Source organism: Trifolium pratense, linkage group LG5 (assembly GCF_020283565.1).
Source record: "Trifolium pratense cultivar HEN17-A07 linkage group LG5, ARS_RC_1.1, whole genome shotgun sequence".
In the NCBI taxonomy this organism is placed as follows: domain Eukaryota; kingdom Viridiplantae; phylum Streptophyta; class Magnoliopsida; order Fabales; family Fabaceae; genus Trifolium; species Trifolium pratense.
Window position 1 is genome coordinate 43,968,826 of NC_060063.1, and position 18,169 is coordinate 43,986,994.

General features: G+C 33.2%; 1 protein-coding gene across 2 annotated transcripts; it reads right to left on the reverse strand.

The window, feature by feature from the left end:
* Nucleotides 1-10,065: 10,065 nt before the first annotated feature.
* LOC123883775 lies at nt 10,066-17,303 on the reverse strand. Of its 2 annotated transcripts, XM_045932670.1 has the most exons (10): nt 16,885-17,303; nt 16,215-16,258; nt 15,613-16,105; nt 14,242-14,371; nt 12,992-13,623; nt 12,239-12,581; nt 11,840-12,104; nt 11,626-11,718; nt 10,653-11,117; nt 10,066-10,533 (listed from the first exon to the last, which is right to left on the reverse strand). In XM_045932670.1, the coding sequence occupies exons 1-10, from the start codon at nt 17,063-17,065 to the stop codon at nt 10,195-10,197; spliced, it is 2,985 nt and encodes a 994-aa protein (XP_045788626.1). In that variant the 5' UTR covers nt 17,066-17,303; the 3' UTR covers nt 10,066-10,194. The 2 variants fall into 2 exon arrangements, with proteins under 2 accessions (XP_045788626.1, XP_045788627.1); XM_045932671.1 differs by lacking the exon at nt 11,626-11,718.
* Nucleotides 17,304-18,169: the final 866 nt, after the last annotated feature.

An 18,169-nucleotide genomic window follows, 5' to 3' on the forward strand; every position in this document is an offset into this window, starting at 1 on the left:
CTAACAACAACCCATTTTGCTTCTTCTTTCAATTTTTTTTGTTGGCTTTCACCATCAGTTTAATCTGGTTCGGGGGTTAGTTCTGACATCAAGTGGTTTCGGCCCCCTCCCAATTACAGTTATGATGGATCGAACCGTGGTCCTCCCTGCCAAGTTCAACAACAATCGCCACTGAACCAACTAACGATTGGTTTCTTATTTCAAATTTTGTTGTTATGCAAATTATATGGGGAAATTATATACTACCCGCTCCGTTTCTTTTTTTTTTTGTCGTTTTAGATTAATGTACACTATTCATATAATCTACTTTGACCATAAATTTTTATTAATATATAAAAACCAAATGCTAGCAAATAAGATATTGTTCAATTTGTCTCGACAAATATTCTTAAAATATAAAATTTTCATAATTTTTTATAATAGATAATTAAAGTTATTAGTGATTAAAGTTATGCGTTGACATGTGTACAGTGATAAAAAATGAAAAATAAAAAGTAACGGATGAAGTAGTTTATATATGATTTTTAGGTAAATGAATAGGTGCCAATGATTTTTTTCTTTAAAAATTGGGTTTAAAATTATGGGCTTTATTCATAAATGTATGAAAAAATGAAGAAAAATGGGAGGAAGAAGATAAAGAAATGAAGAAAAAATAAAAAGTAATGTCATTTTAGTCTTTTGTCACATTATTCATCCAGTTGTCACACAAATGTGTTAAATCTGTGTGTCACGTGTTCCTAAAAAATGTCATTTCAGCTTTATTATAAAGTTAGCAACAATTTTAAACGCAAGGGACCAAAGTTACTAACAGATTGCAGAGCCAAGGACTATTTTGTATTTTTTTCTTGAGTCAAGGACCATAATGACAGCGAGTTGCACATTCAGGGAGCAAAATGGTTGTTTCCCCGTCCCTCGTGCCAACTCAGCAAGCTGACGTGTGTCCAAAAAAATGTCACATCATCTTTTTTGATGAGTTAACGACCAAACTAAACAGCAGGGACCAAACTGACTAACGGAATGCAGATTCAGAGACTATTCAATAGTTTTTCCTCAGTGAGGGACCAAAATGACAGCGAATTACGGACTAAAATGACTATTTCCTCTTATATATATCTTCTAGGTTAATGATATTTGAATTGATAATTAGCGGAAACTCACATATTAGTGTATCGTAGAACGAACCTCTGACCAAAGATTAGTGTTATTTATTTTTATTTTTTGAATAAGAATTTTGGTGGATATTGAGAATAAGATATCATTCATTATGTCTCTAAGATATCACTCATATATCCGTAAAAGAAAATCACTCATATAATGAAAGCTTAAAGAATTATTACATGTTACTTTTTTTACAATTGATTTATACGGATAGATTGACTTTTATCATAATCACTTCTTAAATCATACAAATTATTCATTATATAATGTCGACAATGTAAAACTAATTTCACGCGCATCCGATTTTCCAATTCTATCTTGCTCACAATGTAAAACGCAAGTGTGTAAATAACAAAAACTGAGAGAAAAAAACAGTTCACATTTTAGAATGCGCATCTTAGGATGACTGAAAAGAAGAACTTATAACTTAATTAACATATATGATTGTGGGTTAAGATTCCGTTTAAATCATAGCCCAAACTAATATAGGGCCCAAAACCTAGTCAGATACCACATATACATTGACATTGTCTATATATATAGTTCCCCAATTGATAAAAAGTCACTTGAAATGTGTCCCATGATTCAATTGCCATCATCCTTCATAAGAACGTATTAAAGTTTGATTCCTTGTGGATTATATGCTTAGTCTCCACCAAAATCATCCCTTTCCCGAATAGACACACCATTACTTTGGGTATATGTTAGGTCTTTTTCCGTAGACGGAGTGATAATTATCACTATTTTTTTTAATAAGTGTGTTACTATACATTCATACACACAATTGTAAGATTTTAAATTTGATTTCGTCAAAAAAATAATAATTTAAATTTGAGTGAAGATGTTCAACCTAGTAATATCGTATTTGCGAGTTGAGTTGGATTTTATGGATGTGTTGATTTTTATTTTTGGACTAAATAATTATGTTTGTTAGCTATATAGATATATCTCTCCAGTTTTCAGGAGAAAGAGCTCTATTAATTTGGAGTTCGACCGAGGGATATAAGTAAAATCTGACTAAATTTATATTCATCCATTAATTAAAATTTTATATTTTCAGCAACATAACTTCAAAAAAGAAAAGCATCGTGCTAATATTAGTTACTTTTATTCTCATGATCATAACTCATATGGTAAACATCGTAATATATGAAGGCTGGAATTAGTATTCGAGAACTCACTTATTTAACCACTTAACTACTTGAACAAAAAAGAGTAATAGCTCTTTTTATTTTTGAAGTACATAAACAGAAGCTTGAATCCTATCCTATATATTACGGAAATCCAGATTTACAAGCGACAAACTTATTAGATAAAAACTCTAGAATCCACCAGAAAGAAAATAAACTCTCAAAGTTTTAATGTTAAACAATAACTTACTTAATTTCAAATATGTCTGCCTTTAAATAGACTTACAATAGAAACAAACTTTTAAAAAGATAATAACTAACTTTATTCTAAATTCATTATCCTAATAATAACAAACTCTTCAATAAGCAAAGTCACCCTCTTACATCATATTTTTCTTTTAGTAAAATATGTTTTTGCCCTTGGTAATCAAGACTCTTTTAGTTAGAATCTCAAGTTGAGTTTCTATAACAATTTTTCTTTTAGTAAAATTTATTAACCATTTGAGTTTAGTCTCCTTTTTTTGTTTAAGTAGTTTAGTGATTAGAAATTCATTCCTCTCGAATTCAAACTCTAATTTCTACATACATGTATATAATGTAATATTGTTTCTATCAATTGAGTTATTCTGACGGGTACCGACTTTAACCATTTTATTTGATCAATTTACTATTACGATATGCTATGTGTGACACATTATCATGATGATACTGTTTAGCAATATGAAGGATGTCATTTCACATAATGCGTTTGTTTTTGCCTTTTCCAAACTTTTGTTTTTAGCATATCATCATCGAAGTAGTGTACTGTCTGAAACATCTTTGTAGTAATGGAACCAATAGACCAACGTAAAACACACTTTGTCTTTGAAACCGCAAAAGAAAGACCGAAACTTGTGGTTGAAATGAAAAAAATTATAACTAATGTGAAATTAAACAAGATTTAATTATAGATTTTACACTAAAAATGTAAGTATTTTTTAACAATATTTGCAGGAGGAGATTCAAGATCTTGCTAATGATCATGTTCCACATAAAATTTAAATATAAAAGTACTTTGGAAATTGAAATAAATAAATCGAATAATTTGATTAAAGTATTCTCTTTTTTTTTTCTTATGATTTTTATATTAAGTAGTCTATCGACTAAAAATTCATCTTTTAAAGTGAATAATATAAGTGGGAAATTTCGAATTCGAACTCCAGCTCCTGTGCATATAAAATGTGATATTCATATCAACTGAACTATACTCACGGGATTTCTTATGAGTTAGTAATTTCATAACACATAGTCTATTATCGTGACAAGCATATTTACTTCTAATCACGACAAGGTTTAGGGGTTGTTTTGCACAAAAATTAAGTGAAAACCATGGCCTTTCTGTCATTCATACGGAGATCATGGCATTGATCATTGCTATAGAAATTGCACACAACAAGAATTGGAACTGTCTTTGGCTTGAAAGTGATTCAAAAGTTGCACTCCTTGCCTTTAGTAATATAGAAATTGTGCCATGGGACTTGCGTAATCGGTGGTTAAATTGTTTAGCTTGTGGAGTCACTTTGCAATGGTCACATATTTATCGTGAGGGTAATTCGTGCGCCGATAAAATTGCCAACTTGGGGCATGCTTATAACAACTTGGAATGGTGGGAGTCATTACCATCTTTGCTACGTGATGACTTCTTGCGGGATATGCTTGGAATCCCTCAGTATCGTACTATTTAATTTCATTTTCTTTTTTCTCTGGGATAATGCATAGTCCTCCCATGTATATATCTTTTTTTCTATTTCTATTAATACATATGAGCTAATAGATAGAGGAAGGGGATAGGTGGGGGTGTCAACATAGTTGGGATGTCCACTTATAACTTGATATCTAGACGCTCTTAATTTATCTAAAAAAAAAAAAAACTGAATTAAAGAGTTGTATTGATAAGTCACTAGATTTAGTCTAGTTAATTATGAGGATTTAGATAGTATGCATATTGAGTTTCATCATCAGCTCATTATAAAAATAAAAATAAAATGTCTTTGATTCATATGAATTGTTAATTTTCCCTTTAGTTAGATGGTAATTGTCGAGTTTCATATGAAGTATAGAAGATACCTATGTCCAATATAAAGTCATTTCCATATGCCAAATTTGTTTTCATAGGTTACTTGTAAGATTTAATCACACCAAAAAAAAAAATACTTGTAAGGTATATTCTTTTGTCACGCAAGACAGGATTGCTAAAAATAGAAGAACACACACATATGTGGGAATAGTTACAAGACTTGCTATGAACAATCATGCTAAGATATTGAAACATTCTTGTCTACCACTCACACACACAGCGATGAAGTGGAGTGTAACACTTTAACACACTCCTCCCTAATATTTACTTTTTAACTTATTTGTAATTTAATCCTCTATTTTATCATATTTACAATATATGAAGTACGGAGACACGGACACCACACACTGACACGTTTATAGAAATAAAAATTTGGAAAAGTGACATAATTTAGTGTAATCATAAGTGTTGGTGTCGATGTCAGACACAGACATCGACACGTATCCGACACGGACACGCCTAATCTAAGGAGTGTCGGTGCTTCCTAGTTTACAATAATAGTCTCCTTATTTATTTTTTGAATAAAATAGGGTCTAAACCACTTTACTATCCACTTTTATAATGGTTAGATTAGATTAGATCCAACTCAACTATAAGACTATTATGTTTTTAACCATATATACTATATGTTTATGTCATGTCTCACTTAATATAAAACACAATTTTGTCACGCCTAAGATTAGACGTTTAAAACGAGATTCAAGTGGTTCCATATATCAGGTAGTAGATGGTCAGTCGATTCTAATTAAGCTTTGATAACATCTTAAAATTTAAATTAAACTTAACCTATAGCCCGTAAAATTATAGTTATGTATTGTCAATTAATGTTCATGGACTATCATATTTGCATCAATGGTATAATTTAAATGGTGACGGTTTAGTCAAAAATGGTACTCCCTCCGCTCCTAAATATAAGAGAAAATTTACTTTTTAGATTCATTGAGAATCTAAAGTATCTGGTACATAATGTGGACTAGATACATTAGATTTCCAATGAATCTAAAAAGTAAATTTTTTCTTATATTTAGGACCGGAGGGAGTACAAGTTTAGGTTCCTTTAAGCATGTGTTCAGAAGTTCAATTTTTTACTTACGTATGTAAAGAATTCAGTTAGGAGGAGAGAACTCATCTTGTGTGTCCCACAAGTTTCTCTGCGGAGATTAGTAATCGCAAACGACGGTGGAAATTTCATACTTATATTATGGTAATCCTAAAAAATAATGTTTGTGTGCTCTAAGACCCTTGATTCGATTTCCATCAATCCCATTTTTTCACATAACTTTAATTTTAGTCACTTTTTTAAATCTAGTAATTTTAGTTCTAATCATTGCTTAAATAACCTCATTTTTTGATTAATCTTGAACCTCAAAACATGTTGGGTTGATCCTAACTTAACCAATTTCTAGTGAACCAAAAATATAGTATGAGTGTATGAAAGAATGAGTTTTTAATATTTCTCCATATAAATATATGTTACTCTTATATAGTGATTTCCACAAGAAAGAGGGAGATGTAAAATTGGAATAATTAACTTTCTCCCTTTTTGAAAAAGAAAGAGATGCAAAGATCAGCCTCAAGTGACACCTCTCCACACTACAAAACACTTTGCAAAGGTTGGGTTGGTAGCCATTTTACATGATGTTTTCTCTCTAGGCCTCCTATGTATCTTTTATATCCTAAATATTCCAATTTTGCCCTTGCTAAAAATTTCGGTTCGCAGAAACCGAAGTTTTTTCTAGTTAAAATTCAGGGAAAATTCGGTTAACAGAAACCGAATTTTTTTTCAAGGCAAAAAAAATTCGGTTCGTAACAACCGAAGTTTTTATTGAATGACAAAAAAGTAAATTCCAGAAAGGGAAAAAGAACCGTGGGAGCATAAAGAGAAAAGATCATTTTACATGCCTTCATCATTTCTCAAAACTTGGTTTCAAATCGTGGGTCACCCCCACAACCTTTGCTTCAATATTGCTTTGGCCCATTTTGATCGTTTCCTCAATACATTCACTTATTATAATTCAAGCATGACTGCGCCTTCTTGCTTATCCATTTAACTATTTTTGCACGATTTTCATATAAAATCATTCTAAATCATTCTATATTTCATGCTTCTATATCTATCGTTTTCTTATTCCTCTATTAATTGGATATCTCTTTCGACCGCAAGGTTAGGGAAACTTGATCCAAAATTATTTCCACTAGGAATCGAACTCGAGTTCTTTCGAACGACCCGTTCTAAGGGGTACTCATTAACCTATTAATTTGATATCTATTAACCCACAATTGTGTTTTTTTAATTATAAAACGACAAAAATGATTTATTTTGGGATATATACATACGATGAATTTAATTGTAAAATTTATGTTTGAAGTTAAAAGCTATAACCTTATTTAACCAAAAAATTTAATCAATTTTTTCGACAAATTTAATTCTAATGAAATATATACAAATATTTGTCATTGTAAGTTTAGCTCAGTTGGTAAAGACATCGCAATTTATATGCAGAAGTCGGATTCAAACTTCAAACACTCCACTTATTAATTTTAAAACTGAAATTCTAATCAATAAATTACTTGGCAAAAAAAACATACAAATGGGTTACAAAATGCCGCGAATTATACATTATTCTTTCGATATTTTTGCTATTGTGTCGTCAAAACTAGTTAGACCAACAAGACTGTTCACATAGCTTGAGTTTAGGCCCTATATTAGATAATAGAAATCATAAAAATTTAGCTAAGACAAAATTAAGAATGTTTGTGACACAAAGTACTCATAATTAGTTGCTGATTATTATGAACAAAACGATAAGCAATGAGGAAAAAATGAGAGTATATGATTACACTAGCTAGCTAAAGGTACCCTATTCTAGGGTTGCTCATGGTATGTTCTAGTAAGATATTGTCAATTTTGATCTCATGGGATGTTTCAGAATGTAACATACTAACATCCAATTTCATAATCGAATAACTATAACTAGATTAGGGGTGGCTTAGGTGGGTCACATTTCATATCGGCAAATTATTTCTAAAATATCTTTGGTATTACTTTAGAGTTGAAACTATATTATTGCCTAAATGCATTAATCTTTTAATATATCTAAAAAATATTCTTATTATATTAAGAACCGGAGAGTATATATTATATTATAAGGATACGTGTTATTATTTTCCTAAGTTCAGCCTCTGGTGTTATGTGCTTAAAGCTCTTAAGTCTTAACATTCCAATTAGTGTTATGATTATAATGAGCTCTATTAAGAGATTCTTTGAGGGGGGTGAAAACAAAAGTGGAAACTAAAAAAGCCTAGGGAACACCCTGGAAGAATTAGGATAGATAGCTACATGTTTGAAGGGCCAGTACCTGAACGTGCACTAGTCCTTTAAGATGAGACACATGATGTAAAGAAACCTCTATAAAGAAGGGTATTTGTCCCTATAAGTAGGGTTGGATGAACATGAAGAAGGATTCAGATTTAAGATTTAAGATTTTGATTTGATCAATCAAAAGGGATCTATGACATATTAGAAAATATCTAGTTTTAATACAAAAGATAAAGGGTACACCAATCCCTAGGTAGGTATAAACTAAATTCATACTCATACATATATATTACAAATTTAAAGTGAATCTTGATCCTTAGTTAGCTACACTCTTTTTGTTTTCAGCTAACAAAATTAAAGTGTAAAATTCGATCTATGTTTTTTGCTTTATATTTTATTCTTTCTCTGCTTTAGAAAAAGAAGGAATGTGATTGAGTATTGAAATGTTTTAACATATAAAGCATGTAATCTTCTCATATTAGACGTGTTTCAGTTTCGATGTCGACAGGGACATTACATTGACATTTATGATTGCATTGAATTATGTCAATTTTTTAAATTATTAGTGATATTGACGTGTCGGTATTTATATCATGTATGATGTTTGTCTGTGTATGTTTTTGTTCTTCATATGTTTTAAAATTCTACAATCCTTTGAAGACTGAAGTGTATTATCATGGAACTTTGCTGGCCTTTAAAATTACCAACAACCTGCAAAACTGGAGACATTTGAGAAAATTTTGTTTTGTGCATAAATACTTTATAATAGATATTTGAGAAAATATAAATTTTTTTTTTTTAAAGTAGTCTAATGACTAGAACTTTCCATTTTAAGATGAATAAGTAGAAGTATTAAGGTTGAATCTCGGACTGCATATTATATACAACGTCCCTACCAACTAGGGTGGCAAAGCGGGCAAGCCCGTCCCGTTTAGGCTTGATCCTTAGTTAGTTTTAATAAGTGTTGTATTCTATTGGATTGGACTATATTATATTATTCCTTATTAAAAAAATAGATTTTATATTTTTGTGTAACTCGCAGGCCGGCCCGCCCCGCTTTTTAACCGAGTTCGGCGGGGCGGGCCAATTAAATGGGTTGAGCTCGAAACTTAAGTTCAACCCACTAAAAATGGCGGGATAAACGGGTCGGTCCAGCGAGTTGGGCCCGTTTTGCCACCCTTACTACCAACTGAGTTATGTTCACTTGTTTTAATATACTCTAGAAGAACTTTATATCGCTAAATCTCTATAATATCCTTTTAAATATTACTTAATAGAATTATGAATGTCATACTTAATAAAATTAAGTGGTTAATAAATTTCTCCTAAGATAAATAGTTCTAAAAAACATGAGTTTAATTCTTGGGAGAAACAATTCTTGATCATACTACTTACCTCCCAATCTAACTTAGAATTATCAGGACCCTTTCCCTAGGAAACTCACTGAGATAACACCAAAAGAAATACATGCCATAAAGTTAAAACTTATGAGTTTGAATGGAACTTAATAGTTAAGAATGGAGCAAAATAGATACTCTCACTTTGGACATTACTAAAAGGGATAATGAGAACATGGATCATATTCATAATAGAGCAACGTATACTTATCATATAATTATATTTTGTAAATTTTTTTTGAACAATAATATATCTTGTAAATATTAATATTTAATATGCTATAATTAAACATTTTTTAAAAAAAATATTAAACCATGCATTGTGCATTTTGACTCCCCAATGTGAGTACTTTAGTGCTAATGACTAAAACACTCTTCATTGGAATGCTCTTAACCTACAAAAATTGGACATCACTTATATCTTTCTTTTGTAAGTTATCACTATTCAACTAACTATAATGTCAACTTTATTATATGAACTTTCAAACATTAAAAAAGGATAGTTGTTGTAAACATTAAACAATCATTCATTGATTTATTTCTCAATTTTCATATAAAATACTTTTATTGATTTATTTTTCTTTTTTCATGTAGAACTGCTAATTTTTGGTAATTTCTTTTAATGGATAGATTCATGATTGTGAAACCAATCCATTGTTGTAGTTATATTGATTTTGTACACATGGACCAGGTGATGTGTTTGTTCTGTTGTTGAATTTGTAAGCATATCAGTAAACTAGTTCTGAACCAGACCTAAACTAAACCGATTTAATTCAAATGGTTCAAGAATATAAACTATCAGAGAATGTTTTCACCATTATATCTGTAATGAAACATGGCCATTAGGAATCACACTGAGATGTAACTTTCTTCAGTTAAATCTCAATAATTCCCAACCATACTGCAAATAAAGGAGACTGATCATTTAATGGCTCAATGCATTAGTGAGAAAAAAAACCGATACGATATTCATTTCACAACGGAAAAAAACTGCGATTTTTCTATATCTACGCCAGTCCGTAATACACAAACAGGTTAAAATATAGCCTTTTTTTTACTAATCCCCTCCCCCCTTCAGAAATTTGTTTGCCAATTGAGGTGTCCCAATTGCGGTTGCTGATATGCACCAACTTGTTGCCCAGGAGCAGCTCCGGCCACTCCAACATTATTTCCCATTGCCGGCCCTAAATGATGAGGACTAGGCATGCCAGCTTGTTGTGGAGGAGTATGATACATACCGGGGAACTGCATGTGAGAAGATTGAGCTGCAGCGGCATTGAAGGAAGCGTGTCCAGTGTGTGAAGGCATGAATGGAGTAGCATGCGGCGATTGTCCTGGCATGTTATAGTATTGAGTAGATTGCATGCCTGAAAGATCTCTTGGATTCTGTAACCATATTTCTGATGTCTCCGCCTATGAATTGGAAGGACAAAAAATTAGAACACCAAACAACTTTATCCAAACAGTGTCAACAATAGAACTTTTTTTGTTTGAATGTCAACAATTAGAAACTCACTGCACAAGCAAATTACCTGAGGATTTGGTACATAAAGATTATCTTTGTACTTGACTCTAGATGAATCTTCTAAAGCTGACGCACCCCCAACCACACCTGGAGCTAACATGGCATACCCTGGATTAGCAAAGTTTCCAAACCCAGTAGGACTTCCAGCAGGAACAGGCTTGAATTGCTGAACTCCATATTTAAGGTTGTTGGCATTAAGATGGGGGGAACCACCACCAGGCATCAACAAGTAACTGTTGCCGTTACTTGGATGAGGATAGGGAGCACTGTTTGAATATCCAGGCACAGCCATGGGTGGTACGTAGACTGGGGAGAGAAACTGACGATATGGCATAAGATTAGCATAATGTGAAAGATGAACTTGTGGATACATCTGTGCAACTTGATGTTGTTGTTGTTGTTGCTGCTGTTGTTGCATCATGGTGACTGTGGATGTCGGAACATTGTTTGCAGCATGGTGGGAGTTCAAAACCTGCATTGGCCAAAATTTGTTTATATGATTGGGGAGTTTAGAACTAATGGATTAATTAAGAAGAAAAATATGTTTATGTGTTAACAAACATTAAAACAAACCTAATTACTACTTTTACAAATGATCTTCAAAAACTGTTCAAAACAATCAACAAAAAGGTTTCAACTTTCAAGGGATATAGAAAACCTTGTTTTTCTGAACCATGTTCAAATAACTGTCTTGAGATAAAATACAAAACATGATCAGAACAAGATCGGACAGTCTGTTCTATTTAATACTCAGAAATAGGATTAAACATTAATCAGAAATAGCATTCGTTTTTGTTATGTTCCAATTGTATCGAAATCAATTGAACTCTTACTGCTCAGCCTTAAATACATATTTAACAAGGAGAAAAAAGTACATTCACATAATTGATAAATCCATTACAAGCAATTAAAGGAGTTTAGATACCAGCAATTAAATGACGTCATATACTTCATTATGTATGTACTAACAATTATTATACCTCCTGAGGTGGTGAAAGAACCTGAGCTCGTACAGTTTCATCCATATTAGGTCTAAAATAAGGAATATCGTAACCAGTGGGAGGGTCGTAGGCCTGTTTAGAAACATAAACGTGGGAACAAATAAACAAAATGCAAAACAGATACGTATAGCATATGTCATCAAACATAAGAGTGCCAAATATTCTGATGGTAGAAATAAAAGTAATCACTCACCGAGAAGCCAGGCATATCATGAGAATCTTGCTGTTGTGATGCTGGTGCATAAGACGGACTTGTATCACGTACCAATCCAATATTGGCATAACTGTCCAAATTATGAGAGCTTGAGGATTCTTTGTTATCAGGCAACTGTTGCTCAGAAGCAGCACCAGATGCTGGAGATTCGGACTCGGGACTTCTAATTTGGTCATCCCGTAAATCCACCTGCTTGCTCCCAGAGACATCATCAGAGGACAACTCTGAAGCAGGTACTGTCAAGCTGGCATAAAAAATTAAATAAGATCACAACATACTGAAAAATGCATGCTATTACCAATGATGTCTTCGGTTGCAATTTATGAACATAACATATTATCTATGAAGAAATATTCTCTACACTAAATGAATGCCAACCTTGTAGTTGATTCTCCATTTAAATTATCAGTAGCTCCTATTATTTGATACTGAGATTGATGCCTCAAAGAATCAAGTTCTGTACCAACACCAATGGTACCAAAGGTTAGCCGACGGCGATCAGTCTCTGGAACGCGAATATGTTGTGCTATGATCACATTTTGGTTCTCAAATAAATTCATTTGTGTAAGTTTATCTTGAAGCTGTGCTGTATCTGATACTATATCTTTAGAATTTTCAGCTGGAGATGAAACGCTTTTTTTGGGTGTACCAATCACTCCAGGACCATTGCTGTTCGTCTTCTGGCTTGATTTAGGCTTCCATTCCTTATTATGCTGGGAGACTGCAACAAAACTCATTAAATTGTTAAAGCCTTAAAATCAAACCTAAAAAGCAATCAAAGGGAAATTTTATGACAATAAGCATGAGTATTTGAGTTTAGTTACTACTTGGGATAGCATATGACAACAGCTTATAACATGTTCATATGTTGTTTTCAGCTTATTTCTAAAAGCTCTCCGGGATAGCTTATGAAAATACGCTTATAGCTTATATGAAAATAGTTGGACTTTATTTTAACTTTTGTTATAGCAAATAGCTTATACAGAAACGCCTAGAACATAGGTGTATAATCCAAACAGGGCCTTAAGAGAAAGCTACGACAGTTGCCCTACGCTATACTTTTACAGAAGATCTCAAATATTGGAAGTGCAATTAAAACAATAATTTGGTGGTGTCAGCTCAAATATATACCTCTCTGATGTCCCACAAGTTGTTGATGTGACCTGCTATTATACTGATTGTTCAAAGATGGTCTGCTAACAGAGATGCCAGGGAAAGAGGGCTCAGTTACAGCACTAACAGCCGCTTGGCTGAGCTGTTCATTCTTTTGGACAGCACCAACTGGTTGAAATGAATCTGCAGATGGACCATCTTTTCCAACAATAGAATTATTAGCATAAGAACTACTAGAAGCAAACAACTGTTTTGGTTTCAGGTCAGCAGACTGTCTACGAACACCAACAACCCCAACTTCACGCCTAATGGCTCCAACAGCACCCGATGATCTGGAATCAGGAGACGGCACGTGAACTGGATCTGTTGAAGAAGAATACACTCCCACTACAGAACTGGTTGAAGCCACTGTTGAAGAGTTCTTGTGGCTGTTGTTAGGCTTAATTGGTTGCACCTGTGATGATGTATTGGATACCAAGCCTTGCTTGTTCTCAGATGTAACTTTTTTGTCACTGGCATTAGTAGCAGCATCTTTTGATTGTCTAGCATTTGTAGCAGCATCTTTTGATTGTCGAGAATCAGAAGGCCCATTTAGAGCCTGATGATTTCTAGCACCAGTTGACTTTTGATTGGTCGAAGCTGCGGACGAACTGGAACAAATAAAAAATATGAATCATATACAAAGTTTACTTATCCAATGACCTGAAAATAAATCAAAAGTGATCGCTGAGACATATTGCTTTCAAATTAGAAAAGATAACTTTCACTAGCCAAGTGCATTACTTCAAAACAAAAAGAGTAGCACAAATGAACCAAATAACTTTCATTCCTGGTGCTACCTATTATCAGACAAAAAACTTCAGATTCTTAACGACACCATCTGTCATTGAATACCTTCGTTTACAAATATCACACTATCGAACTTATGCTATTATTATCCTATGAGAGGTTTATCCCTTCTCGTCCATAGATTCCCTTGAAATTCTGTGTGTCTACTCGTAACTTTGTATCTGTAACACCACACCTTTCATGAGATTAAAAATTTAAACTTCTCAGTTTGTATACATCCCATAACTGCATTCACAGCACAAGTAAAAAACTATACAAACTTTTCTGTCGCCGCTAATATAACAGCAGAATCTAACTCCAAATCTATCTATTAGGTCATAAATGGAACTGCATATGTGGACATATACTGACACTAGATATAAAAAGCACAATCAACCAAGCCCCGGCGAAACCCAGCAAATTTGAAGATCAAAACATACCTCTTTTCAGAAGTGTTTACAGGCAATTTATCTGTGGTGGATATTGGCTGTTGTTGTGAAGGGGGCTTCACTTCTTTATATATATGGTTTACTCTGTTATCTCTGACAACACGGAACTCTCTGCTGAAGCCTGAAGTTAGCATAAATAAAAATCAGCATATATGTTAGAATAATAATGCTCACATACATACAATTAAAAACCACTGACCTATTTATTTGTTATAAAACATACTCATTAGAATAGTAAAATAACAACTGTTACGCTAGTCAGTTACTAACAAGGGATTAAAAAGGGAATGGTAGATCAATAGGGGGAATGGAAATCAGATTAGGGGAGTTTACTTGGTGCATTTGATAGTTTGAGTGAAAAGGGTGATTCTTTATAAATAGGAAACCCTTGAGGAGAATTATATTCTCCATTTTCTATTTGATTTCCAATAATACACGTAACTTTTGATTCTTTATAAATGGGAAACCTTTGGTGGGTCTTGGAAGGGGTGCGGCAAGATGAATGATGTAGAATCAACCCTAGTACTTGACTAAGATGGTGAATTTTGCTAGGACAGTAAAAAAAGAGGTGCAACCTTGACCCCTGAAGATAAACTCAATTTCAATGTGGAGGGAGCAACGCATCACTAGCAGGCACCAATCAAACAGGCTCACCTAGCCCAAACTCATTCAGGTCATTCAAGAGCACGTTTTGGACCAACATACGGTTCAAATAAGGACCCAAAAGAAAAAGGAAGCTGCTACAGGATTACTCCATTCCCCTCAAAATCCAAAACCAATCCACTGACAAACTGAGTAGCTGAGAAGCTTCCTAACAAGGAGAATTCTTGAGAGGCAGGAAAAAGGGAAAAAGGCATTAATTAATGTCCAAATTAAAGCAAGAGGGAGTCAATCTTGGCAGAAGATGAACAAACAGCAGAGGATGGGGAGAATATTCAATTTCAGGGTGCAAAAGCATGGCAAGAGATGATCAATGTTGTGAATAGAGTTCTCAATGCAGTGTAGATTTTATGGGAGCATGCATGCATGGACAGCATGCATGTTAGTGTATCAGTTCACTGATCTGATTAGTTGATTAAATAGATGGGCTTAAATTGGAGGAAAAACATATTAAGAGGATTCATTGAATAGGTTTGAGTGAAAAGGGAGATTCTTAATGAAGGGCTTTTTTCCTTAATGGAGCCTTCTAACAATAACATATACTAATGAATATATGCTACAGAAAACCACAAATTTATCGTATTAACTAAGATAACTAAAATATCATTGATAAATTGGCATGGTGAACTAAACAAACAAACAGTATGTCCCTCTAAACCATAAACATCATACATTAAAATAGATCCAAGATAAGAAAATTACTGGGTAAAGGGTTTCGAGAATAGTTTGTTCTTCGAACTCTATGTTCAGCAGGGGTGTGGAAATGCATTCCTTGACCACCATTTTCAGGATGCCTTCTTGGTTCACCCAAACCCTTGTTCTCAACATTATGTTGAGAAGTGTTGTGAAATTGCGCTCCCTGACCGCCATTCTCAGAATGCTTCCTTTGTTCACCCGAACCCTTGTTCCCAACATTATGTTCGGAATGGTGGTGGGATTGCGATCCTTGACCACCATTCTCAGAATGCCTCCGTGGTTCACCCGAACCCCTGTTCCCCACATTATGTTCAGATGGGTTGTGGAATTGCGCTCTTTCACCACCACTGTCCGAATGCCGCCTTGGTTCACCTGAACCCCTGTTACCATTGTCCGAATGCCTCCTTGGTTCACCTGAACCCCTGTTAGCATTGTCAGAATGCCTCTTTGGTTCACCCGAACTCCTGTTCCCAACATTCTGATTCCCAAGATTCTGACTCTGCAACAAGAGATATTTGTTATTAAATTATAGATAACAAAACCACAGCTCCTTAATGTGTTGCCGCATATCAAATAACGCATCACGAAAATTTTACAAGAGGCAATACCTCCTTCTTTCGGTCTCTCCTTCTTTTCACCTCATGGAAAGGATCTGAATAACAAAAAACCATGCAAATTAGGGTAATTCAGATACAAATTTTCATCCCATTATTTTCTTTCAAATGAATCCATAACATGGTAACTCAAAACCTAACTTGAAATACACAAGCAATCCGACACTATCAAAACATAATGATCAAGATACATAACCCAACAGTCGACACTCTACACACGACCGCAACATCGAAATATAGCCCTAGAAAGATATCTATTTAACCACATCGAAATATAGCCCTCGACACTATCATACACAGATGACTCAAAACATAATGATCAAGATACATAACCCAAAGTCAACACACGGTGGTAACATCGAAATATAGCCCTAGGACAGATATCTACTTAACCACCTCAAGAAAATGGTTACATTAAAAATATTTCACATTGCAACATACAATGTCCCATAACTAATGGCAAAATGAAGCTAATTTTTCAACCCTCAAACCAATGCCATTTAGCAACAACAAACAAAGAACCCCAACTAATCTGAAATCAATAAATAAACCAACCAACACAATCCTTAAATAAATCAAAAACCCACAATTTATAACACCAAAAAAATAGGGTTCAACAAAATAAAAATAAAAAAAACACTGTGACCCCACAAAAAAAACCAACCTTGGTTAAGCAATTTCTGAGTGGTTTCATTAGGATCCATGTTGGTTTCCCTAAGAGCAACATAGATATCAGCCTCAGAATGATCACCAACGATTTCTTTAATAGATTGAATAGTTTTACGGACTTTAGCAGACAACAAGTGGGTTCCAGTGGCACCTTCAGTTTTTGAAGCAGGGACCATTTCAGCGAATACTAAAGGGTACCCAGATGAGAAAACGAGAAGGAAAACGAGAAAAAATAAAACTTTATGATTAATTAGTGAAGAAAATAAAAAGGGTTGTTAAGATTGGGATTAGGGTTCTTGAAAATCTAAGGAAAGAAACGAAAGCGGCTTTGAGAAGAAGCAGCGACAGAGTGAGGGTTTTGAAATGAAAACCTTTGACAAATCACATTTTAAGCATTTTGTGGGAAAAATAATTAACTTCTTCACAATTTTGTGATTGGTTCATATACCCTTCATGTTTTCATTAAACTACGATAATACCCTTTGCTTAGTCCAATTAATTATACTCCAACGCGTGGTTATTATTATTATTGGTAGAGTATAATATGACTGTAAAAATTAAATTTGAAAGTGAATTGGAAATTTGAATTTGTCACATGTGGAATCTCAATAATTAATTCACTAATTAAACATCATGTATGGATAGATACATGGGTCCAGCAAATACCGTTTGATCCACCTTTTTCTAGGTGTAGAAGTTATTTTAATCGTAAAGTAATAAATTATAGCTTTAAAATTAAATTTGTTTGGTAAATTTTATTTAAAAAAAAAATTAAAAGTTGTTTATTATTTTATTATAATAAGGTTAAAAGATATGTTTAATAATAATATTATAAATTTTCTTAAAATATATAAGCTATTTTTTTTTTCTTAGTAGAACTTTTAAAAATTGTTGTTTGGCCTGACTTTTTACTTCTAAAGACATTAATATTGCATGTCAACTCCCTTATTCAACTAAAAGACTTTGATATTGCATGTAAACTCACTTATTCAACTAAAACATGTAAAATTTTACTAGCTATTATTTGACCAAAAAAATACATAGATTTAGAGATGATTAATCCAAATATATAAGCATAACTCGGTTACTAAGAAGATTACAATATATAAAAGTCGGAGTTTGAAATTTAGAGATGAAATTCTGATTGTTGGGTTTGTTTACCAAAACAAATACTGCAATGCAATAAATTAACTTATAGTTCATATAAATTATAAGTTTGTATAATTTTTCTTTTCATTATTGTTCAAAAATTGTTGACTTCTGAGTAAAGTAAAAAGTTG